The sequence below is a fragment of the Phallusia mammillata genome, chromosome 7 (assembly GCF_965637545.1).
Source record: "Phallusia mammillata chromosome 7, kaPhaMamm4.hap1.1, whole genome shotgun sequence".
NCBI lineage: Eukaryota > Metazoa > Chordata > Ascidiacea > Phlebobranchia > Ascidiidae > Phallusia > Phallusia mammillata.
In genome coordinates this window covers 11,703,655-11,714,206 of record NC_137258.1, presented here as the reverse complement: position 1 = coordinate 11,714,206, position 10,552 = coordinate 11,703,655, and the positions used below count along the sequence as shown (strand labels likewise).

The 10,552-nt window shown below is 39.0% G+C and overlaps 1 protein-coding gene across 1 annotated transcript; it reads left to right on the top strand.

Annotated features, from left to right (window-relative positions):
* The first annotated feature begins 4,130 nt into the window (after window positions 1–4,130).
* Window positions 4,131–6,573, top strand: LOC145239215 (putative defense protein 3). Its single transcript, XM_080102503.1, has 3 exons — window positions 4,131–4,984; window positions 5,277–5,514; window positions 5,913–6,573. Exons 1-3 carry the CDS (start codon window positions 4,756–4,758, stop codon window positions 6,061–6,063), a joined length of 618 nt encoding a protein of 205 aa, XP_079958629.1. The 5' UTR covers window positions 4,131–4,755; the 3' UTR covers window positions 6,064–6,573.
* Window positions 6,574–10,552: the final 3,979 nt, after the last annotated feature.

Below are 10,552 nucleotides of genomic sequence, written 5' to 3'. Positions count from 1 at the left end.
ACTTTATTAAAAAGGGTTGCAAGTTACAGATAACAAACAAACCAACGGTAATAAAAACACCCACATTCGACGATTTCCTATTTGAAACAGTATTAAATCTTTTGAAATGTTTCATACGAATGATACGATAACAGCATGAGGTTAAGGATGGTTAATATGTCACTTTATTGTCAATTATGTTTATTTGGACTGCAATCCTAGCACAGACTTTTTATTGCATAACTGCTTCACGATATAATTCCCTTTATTGTTTCGACTTTTGCTGCATTCTGAAGATTTAACCAACTCACATATAGTTTTAACGGAAACTAAAACTTGAGTCAAACAACTGTGAACTGCGTAGGATCACTTGACTGGACAAGAACAAAAATTGCGAGACATAGAAATGTTAAATAAAGATTGGATTGCGTAAGAATATTACTGTTGCAGCTTCCGGGAACAACAAGTCCATTAGCTTGCTTAAAATATTTACTTTTCCATTTTGTTTTTGTACAAATATATCGTGACAGAGACGGGATCAGATTCATAAATAGAATAACGGAAAGAAAATGGTACAGGTTTGAAAGATAGGAAATAGGAATATATTTGGAAGAATACGGTATCAGTCAGGTAAGTATGTTTAATTTAACTCAACTTTATGCAGCAGACATGCAACCCCACATACTTACTGCATAGCGTTTTGGGGTTTTGAATGTTCTATAGCAACGGTTCTTAAACTGGCGTCCGCGGTCCTTTAGGGGTCCGTGAGGCAATTTTGGGGGGACCGCGAAAAGGTTGAATGGTTTCTATAATCTTATTTGGCCTCAATTTGTGCAAGTAAAATTGAGAATCGACTGTGTCCATTGTTAAAAAATAGCCATTATTGAATGACAACTAACAAAAATGCAATTGTTTGCGCACAATTGTGATGTTTTTTTTGTCTTGTCTGTGATGTCACATGCTGTTGGATCATTGCTATGCGCAATTTTGCATAACTAGCTAAAATCCTGCAATTAACTTCCGTTTTTCTGAAATACACATTCAGGCTTAAAGGACCGCGAAACTCGAAATAATGGCAAATAAGGGACCGTTTTGAAAAAATATTGAAAAACTTGAGAACCACTGTTCTATGGAAAATCTATAGTTTGCTAAAGTACTTTTTTGACTTTTGATATTACATATTAGTGATGCAACATTGGCATCATTTGGCATGTATTACGTGGAAAATCTACTAACACCATAACTCACGTCAGCCGCACATTTAGCTAATTTTCGATAGGTGGCGCAAAGAGCACAAATCCTATTGAAAACGGTATATCTCAAAATATGCCTACGGTTAAGGCTATTAGGGTTGGGGTTAGGTATTATCATAAAATATTCAATAAAACTAACCCAAAAAATTAGTTCTTAAAGTAATTTTCAAAAACTTTCTTCCCAACCCTTCCCCTCTTTAGCCGCTAAATAAATAATTCATTTCCTGCCCAACCTATCGTAAATTAGCTAAATGTGCTGCCGACGTGAGCTATGGTGTAAGTACCTCTACCGTATTGTATGGCCTAGACCAGGGGTGGGCAACATACGGCCCGCGGGCCGGATCCGGCCCGCGACGGGATTTTGAGCGGCCCGCGGACAGTTTCCGGTCTTACATGATAATGTGGCCCGCGGCCACAGTCTGCCGCAATCCCCCATTACTTACTTACTACGTCAAATTACAGTTGTAACAGACAGTAACGCTCCCCAATAGCAAAAAAAAATTCCATTGCACCATACGTCCATTGTTACGACATAACTACCAACCTTGTGTGTGTCCTACTTTAACGGTTTCCTTTGTTTCCACACGTATAGCCTAGTTCAGGGGTGGGGAACCTGCCGCCTAAAGGCCACATGCGGTCTTTTAGGGCACTAAGTGCGGCCTTCGATGGCAAAATAAATTTTTAAGATGTTGATATAACCGACTGCACCAGGCGCTGAAAAAAATAGACAGAAACGTATTTTTGATTTTATTGCAGATTATTTTTTGATTAGTTCCAGGGCAGCGGTTTTCAAACAAGACCCATGGTCCCATAGTGGTACATAAAGCGATTTCCATAGGACTACCAAAAACTCCAGGTTCAGCAATTTCTAGGTTAAATAAATCCTGAATGTTGTAGTGAAGATGAAAATGTAGTGAATTTTAATTAGCTTGGACCGTAAGTCCCACAAACTACGAGGAAATAGCAAAACGACCATTCTGTAAGTCAAAAAGTTTGAACATCACTGTCCTTGGCCTGGGAAATAGTCTATGCGGCCTATACACGAGTGTCGATAAATCGTTTGGTAGCCTTTATAAACAAAAAGGTTTCCCAACCCTGGTTTAGGTGGTCAAAAATCCGTTTTAAATCATTGGATAAATACGCGATTAATGTATCGATTCAGGAATCCGGCCCGCCAAGTACTTCATTTTCCCATATCAGGCCCGCCGAATGGAGAAGTTGCCCGCCCCTGGCCTAGACCTAGAATCTAGGCTAGGCCCTAGATTAGTGATTCTCAAGATTTATTTTTCATATTCGTACAAACCAAAATATCGACAATTTTCCCCAACAAAAAACACTAAAAAGGTCTTGCAGTCTCTGCAGTGACAGCAGCATTGCGTTGTGTATTGTTGTCATTCCTTGTGTTACAGTTTTTACAGTGTTATTTCTATACCTGTCCCTTTAACGGCCATTTTCTCGACGACTGGCGGTCCATAAAGCTGAATGCCTTTGGAAAACGGAAGCATGAGTTAACAAGTACCAGCTAATTTTCTCATTTTTACTACAAATTAAAGAACAAAAACTAATTTTGCATAAATGCGCATAAATAATTAGTCGAAGGAAATGTGACATCACAGACAAAACCAAAAAACATCAGGATCGTGCGCAATCAAGTCTTTTTTGTTACTTGTGATAGAACAAAGGCGTTGTTCTGCAATGGAGATCTCCTTAAATTCTACCTTGACTTACACAGATTTCGTGAACACTAAAACAGATTGTATAATGACTTCAAACTTGTGGCGGTCCCTACAAATAAGTTGCTTCACAAACCCTTGAGGTACCGTGGAACCCAGTTTGGGAACCGCTGTGTTAAATAAACAAATATTAAAAACGAGTTTTTGTATCGACAACGTTTCCAGACTATAGTTTGGTTGGTGGCATCCTCATTGATTGATTTGGTTTGCAATTTTGACTAATCTAGCAGCAGTTGGGGTGTTGAATTTATTTCGTGACTGCGTGGAAGTATAAATGCTTTTATATCCACCTTTTTTCTTTTGCTGAGCGAAGACAAATTATTCTTTTAAGCATTGGTTTCTTAAGGTGTTTTGCACGGTTGGTTAGTTTTTTAAGCCTCGCCATTCTCACTAGCGTCAAGTCACATAACTCCTTTTATGACGAAGTATAGCTGCAGTAATAACTCTCCTTCACCAAATGTGAAATCAACAATTATAAACCTGCATTAACCATTTATCGGAATTTTACTCATGAATTATGATATATTAAATACAAAAATGGCTGGAGCAGACCATACGCTAAGGATTTTTTTATTTGAAAAAACAACCCATCGGTCAGGATTTATATCTGAAAACACAGTCCTCTAACAAACTTGCACAAACTAGGCTATAGGTATTTGTTCAGCAGTAAATAAAGTGCACTTTGAACGCGTACTATAAAATAGTCCCATCGTGTTTTAAATGTTTAGTAGGCTATACCAGGGGTTGACAAACTATCTTACAAAGCGACCAAGCAAAACAATCCTGCTCGCAATTTCTTCGCCATATGTTTCTTGAATAGCCTATAAACAGCATGCTGAAAACGCCATTGTTGTGCTGTCATTTTTTAGTTTTTGTTACGGTGAATCGAACCTACATATGTAGGAAGTATGGGGCGCAAGCTGTGAAGATTGCGAATTTTTAAATTGGTCCTCATTATGAAAATTTTACATGCCTTAAAATCCATGCGTTTCTGCCTGCGGAAACAATATAGTGTAAAAAAACGTTAGAAAATATTTAGCCCAATGGTAAATAATGTGGGAAAATTTCTGTTAAAAATCGGTATCCTATTGTGCATTGTTGGCCCTCGCCGTCGTCGTTGAAATGGGCTTCAGACATGAAAAAATGGACATGAAAGCTTCGTGCATAAATATAGATTTAATGAATGTGTAATTTTGTAGCTGATGTTTGCCTGCTATAAGTTCGTGCTGACAATTTTTTGTCACGAAAATAATCAACACAGGCTAAATTTAAACCCTAGTATTACAAAACACGACTTGGGGTGCGGTGTTAAATTCCCCTGAAGTTTTGATATCTTATTCGCTTGAACGCAAATTTAAAGCAATTACGTTGACACAACATGAATGGAGGTTGACAGCTTTATTTCGCTGGCAATGACACTGCAGTTTGTTTCTCTTCGATTCGAAATACTTGAGCTAAAAAGAACACGGCCTCACATTTATGGGTTTAACGCGCTTGTCCAAGCAGAATGAACGCAGTGTTTTTTCTGACGTCGGAGGCTTGGCGCCTTACTCGTTTCAGCGAAACAAAAGTTGTTATGAAAGCGTTGTTACTGGTCAAACTGCACATGGCAGTAATTTAAGGCGGCGATGGAAAGCTGTACAGCAAGTGACCATCGTTCATGTCAGAATGTCGTAGTTAACTTTTAAAACAGGATATTTGCACTATAATAGCGTGTTGCGACTTGGTAAAATGTTGTTTACTCTAGATTGCAGTTTGCTGGTTTTGCTTTGATATATTGTTACTGCACAATGCATTGCACTTCGCTTCGGTTTTCGGTGGTTTATGGTTACTGTTTGACCTTGATTGTTGTTGGAATCAATGGTTTACCAAATGGAGCACCAGATGGAGCATGTACGACTTTGATGCCGAGGCATCAGGCAATGGGAGGTGGCGGATTAATATCTGCACAAACCGGTGATACTCCGTTCACGGTCATGACTTCTTCACAAACCTACAGAGCGAACCAATTCGTTCGTGGTAAAGTGGACAACGTTATATTTTTTCAGCAAAATGTATCACAAATAATTCCCATACAAATTAATTAATCTAGTGATTGTTTTCTTGGCTTTGTTGCTTTTAAAAAGAACAAAAATGTAATCATTGTGTATTGAAAACTTATGGACAGTGAAAACACAATCCACAAATTGTACTTTAGCCAGGTTGAAACAGAACATTAGTCTTACATGTAAAGTAAAGGGAAGAGTCCCAACTATAGAAAAACAAAAACAAAACGGGTGCATTTGATGTTTGACTGTGCTTTCCCCAACAGTATGGATCAACGACAACCGTGCTTCCGGAACTACTGGCTACCGAGGCCTGTTGTTGCAGGCAAGAACGGTCGGTGGCAATACACCGCTTGGCATGTGGAGAAATGCTCCGAACAACACCAAGTTAATGATGTGTACGACCATGAACGATGCAGTCACCCACTCCAATACCAATTTTAAAAGCAATACTTCGGTATACGAATGGACGCCTTCTGGAAATCACTCAATGATAGAGTTCACGTGGGTTCTTTTGTTTTATTTATTGACTTATGTAAAAAATGAGACGTATTTTTCAAGGCAGCACTTAATTAATAGTTATTAGAATATGAGTTATAGCAAACCGAAGGGTCGTTAAACATCGTCGGACACTTATGTTTATCTTAGTTTTGGCTTGCTTTCCACAAAACACCAAGACAAAATACAAATGCTGTATTTAGCAAAGACAGCTATATAAGCTGCTATTTATAGCAATTTGTGGCTCAAGTCGCAAAAACATGTTTCTGTTGTTGTTGAAAGTGATTGGATATGTTGTCTGTTTTGTTTGTATATAAATTGGGCAAAATGACATTTTCTTGCTTTATGACAGCTTCATATTTGGTGGCTAACTTGTTTATGTTTCTTTATTTTATTTCCTGCAGCGTGACAGTGGCTGAGAGTCGCGAAGTGTTTTGGTTTAGTCTCAAATCTCAAGCGCTCCAGTACAGCGGTGCAACTGCGGTTTCCATGAATCGTTTCCACGTGATTCTGATTGCTGTGACCGCAACCTTGCTTCACAACTTCACCAATTGAGTAAACGTTAACCCCTGTCGTGGAACGTCGTGTTCATTATTAGATTTCTACTAAAATAACAGTTTAGTTACCTAAAATAATCTAGTTTCTTAATTGTGGATAACTATGTAATAATGTATTAGTTTATTCTTTAGTTTATTTTGCTGTATTATATGCTCGTACACCAAGGCTTTTTACTTGCATGTTTAATTATTGTTTCTTTAATTCAACACATAAAGTTAAACGAGAAAAGGTTTGTGTGGAAACGCAAAATACACCAGAAGACTTAAACCAATTCGGCGGTTAGATCGGCTCTGTTTTAGAAATGGCGTAGCCTGACAATGAACATACAGTCTGTGATCACCTTAATGTAACAATGGTCAAATTTAGTAGCGCAAATTTATCGCCAATATTGCGGGGATTTTTATCCAAGTGTATTTTTGTTTTAAAGGCGTCAACAATTTGAAAAACATATTGACGTCATCATACGCAAATAAATGTTTGTAATACGGCTGTTTACAGCAAACCATCTATATTCTGTATCAACACGCGGCCCTCGAAGGGATTTTGTGCGAGCCACGAAGCACTTAGAACTTACAAGTTATGTGTTTTACTCAAAGCTGAATAACGAGTCGGCCAGCAGCAAAATAATAATAACTTTGCCATGTTATCACTGCAACAGAAATACCAATAGTACGATTGCTTAGAAAGTTTTATCATGGGCTTCGTGGCCCTCTGAGTTTGAGTCCAGCAGTGCAAACCTGCGGCCGCACGGACACATGCGGCCACAGAGACGACGTAACTTAATTTGTTTTGCTAAATATTTTCACACTGCTCTAAAGTTTTACAAAAAAGCAAGGTGGCGGACGTAAATTGTGACGTCACGATTTCACTAAAGCGTGCAACCAAACGAGCTTCACCTCAAAGCCACATGTACTTTTAATAGAATGCAACGTTCGTCAAATTCTCTAAAAAAATGATTTTTTAAAAATAATATTAATTTTGAACACTTGGCTTTAACCGTTTAACGTTATTATTGGTTTAGCAACGTTTAAAAAATGTTTCGTCAAGTTGTCGCTCTTGTATTACCTAAATCAGTGGTTCTCAACCTTTTTGCCTTTGCGGACCCCTTTTGGTACTGTCAAGCTAATCGCGGACCCCTGAAGGTTTTGGTATTTTTTAGCCTTTTTTATTAATAAGCAACCCGAAAAAGGGTGCAGAATATACCAACCACGTTTGGTCCAGGACTAAAATTTTAATCACTTTGACTGGGTTGCGAAGATCCATTACATTGTGAAGTTTTATCCTTTTCAGTTTTATCCGTTTCAAAACGCTGCGACATATTTTTTTAAATAGCGCTTTATCAATTGTCTGCAAAATTAGGAAGTTGTCGCGGACCCCCAGAAAACGCTTTGCGGACCCCCGGTTGAGAACCACTGACCTAAATAAACCATTTATCACAGTGCAATTGCATTGTACACAATAATTGCCAAACATTCACTGCCAACAATTGTGTGTTTGACGTTATAAACAAGGCACTAAAAAAAACTGGTTGCAGTTTCGATACGTTTTGTTGCTTTTTCGCCAGCACGCTTGTTAAAAAGCCAAAGTTTTTTTCAGATTTTACGATGTTTCTTGCAATACCGCCACAAACAAACCAAAATATTCACGGTGGCCGCCACTGTGTTTTACAAACCCAAGGTGGCCATGCTACCCCGCCACCGCCTACTCGGCGCCTATGTCCATATATAATTTTTGTACGCCTGTTGTATGTTAACAATGCGAAAAAAACAGTCACCACAAGCGTCACAATATAGATGATGTCACAGACAGTTAAAAATGATCTTCAGACTGTTCAGCTAGATGTGTGCATCAAGTTAGAAATTAATCTGGAAATTTTAGGCGCCATTGGATGATATAAACCTGTTCTTTACATCTGTAATACTGAAACAAAAACAAGCAAACACTTGGCAGCCGTGTGTGAAACAAGGATCTCCGATGCGGTCGCCGTGGCGAAATGTTGTGCACCCCAGGGTTAGTAAAATTTCGGTAGGTGGCACAAACAACATCGTCTTCTATTTACAACGGAATATCTTAAAAGGGATTAGGTAGGGCTACTTGGGTTGAGGTACTGTATTATCAATAAAAATTTAAAAAAACTTTACACCTTATAGTTCCTAATGTAAAATGTTTAGAAAAATGTACATTTAGCTAATCGGGTTTTGTTCCGGTTTGGGCAAATTATCCGGTCCAAACCGGTTTACGGTTTTTAAACCCGTTCAAATTTTCATTCGTTCAATTTTAATTATCTTCTACCTGGCCTTATCAAACTCCAAAATAATTTTGACTGGGTAGGCTACTGTTATTTTTGGCACGCCCTGTGACTGTTTTTTCACATTTTCTAAAGTGGGCTATTTTGGAACAAAATCACAAAACAGATATGCGGACTGCATTTTTACAGGTTCGGTTCCGGTTTGGGTCCCCCGCAAACAAAATATAGGAAAATCGTAATTAGCGGTTCGGATTCGGTTCGGGTTTGATGAAATAAACTGCTCAAACCGGTTCACGGGTTGGGGTTCAGTTCCGGTTCGACTCCCTGAGCTAAACAGCAAAAAGTGTTATTGTAGGCTACATTCGTTTCACATTTTCCAACGCTTAAACCAGGGGTGTCCAAACTTTTTGTAACAGGGGCTAATTTTTATCAGGTGCAGACAACCGCAGGCCAACGATGCAGACAACCGCGGACCAAAGCAAACTTTTAACTGGACAATTATAACACAAAATACACGGCATGAACAAAAGTTTTGGGATTTTGTTGCGTCAGCATCGTATACTTGCTTTTTATCAGTAATTGTAGTTCTATGGAGAAGCTTTGTTTGCGTGAAGTCACAAGTCATCTCAACCCAAAACCTTACTTTAAATGTTTGTGGGCCTTACGAAATAAAATTTGAAACAACAGCTGCGGGCCACTTGAAATGCCGTGGCGGGCCGCATTTGGCCCGCGGGCCGCACTTTGGACACCCCTGGCTTAAACACTTTGTTTGGCCCGAGTGAAACAAATAACTAGTTATTTCCAACTACTTAGATTCGAACGTAGTGGTAGCCTTTTTCATAGCCTTTTACTCTTTACATACAGTGTATGTGGTGGGTATACGGTGTAATGTAATTTACGATAAAACGTCTGTATCGGACTTCAGTGCACGTCCTTGATACAAACGATTCGTAAACTTCCCGGGTTTATCAAAGTTTACATCAAATTTGTCCAAAACGGTGCCAATTGTTGCAGAGGTCTATGATCTCTTTTACGTTTACCTGCATTGCACATGTGAGACAGAAAGGTAGGGATGGGCCGGGCCGAGCCAGAACCCGAGTACTCGGTACCGAACATCGTTGCTTTTTAATGCTCGGTGTTCGGCCGAGCAGTTCCACAAACTGACCCGAGCGGTAAATTTGCATATTCATGCCCCGCTAACATACGTAGCTATAGTGTTCTAAACTAAAGGGTGTCTATAATGAACAAAAACGTATGATTTTTGAAATGTATTAGATGGTGGAAAAACGCGTACTTCATGGGCATGTACACCTTAATAAAATACCGCCGGTGACGTAAGAGACCTTGTAGAGCTAAAACGTAGAAAGGGGATTTTAATTAGAGATGTACCGAATATTCGGTTATTCGGCCGAATCGATCATTTTTGCAAAGATTCGGTTTCGGCCGAATAATTTGTTGCGATTCGGCCGAAACCGAATCTTTTACGAACACAAATTTAATGCGTTAAACGTGTCTTTTCTGCTTATTAAGGTCCACGCAATCTTTGAAAAGCCCAAACATAACGAAAATTGCGTCAATGTTTATCGTTTTCCCCACGGTAGTCAAAAAAATTAGTAATTCATTGGCAGGTTGCCAATCATGCTTAAGGCAATTTTAAACCCCACAGAACTGAAATAAGGACGAAACACAACTATTTTGCACTGGCTGCCTGGTAGATAAACATTTTTTCACGTCAAACGCGTAGCGTACGACTTCGCGTGACGTCATAAATGATTCGGTTGATTCGGCCGAATTTATTCGGCAAAACCGCCGAATATTCGGTTTCGGCCGAATCGAAATTTCGCCGATTCGGTACATCACTAATTTTAATGCCCCGAGCGTGCTCGGCCGAGCATTAAAGTGAGATGCTCGGTGCTCGACCAAACAGAACAATTGCAGTTTTAGCACATCCCTAGAAAGTAGGCTACATGTCGCAAATAATAAAAAATAACCAAGCTGATGTATAATTTTTGATAAATGCAGCTTGATCTTTCTTTAAATAGTGCATCAAATATTGTACTCTGCAAGGTGGGTTAAAAAAGGCAGTATCAAGTCCCTATCAAAACATATTACATGTATTTATTTTTCGATATCATTATTTGTTATGATCGTAAATTCGCAGAGATGGAGTGCGGAGAGGTATGACGAAGCATCACACTTTGGTTATCGTTCACAAATGAGCAATCCGACTTGACTGTT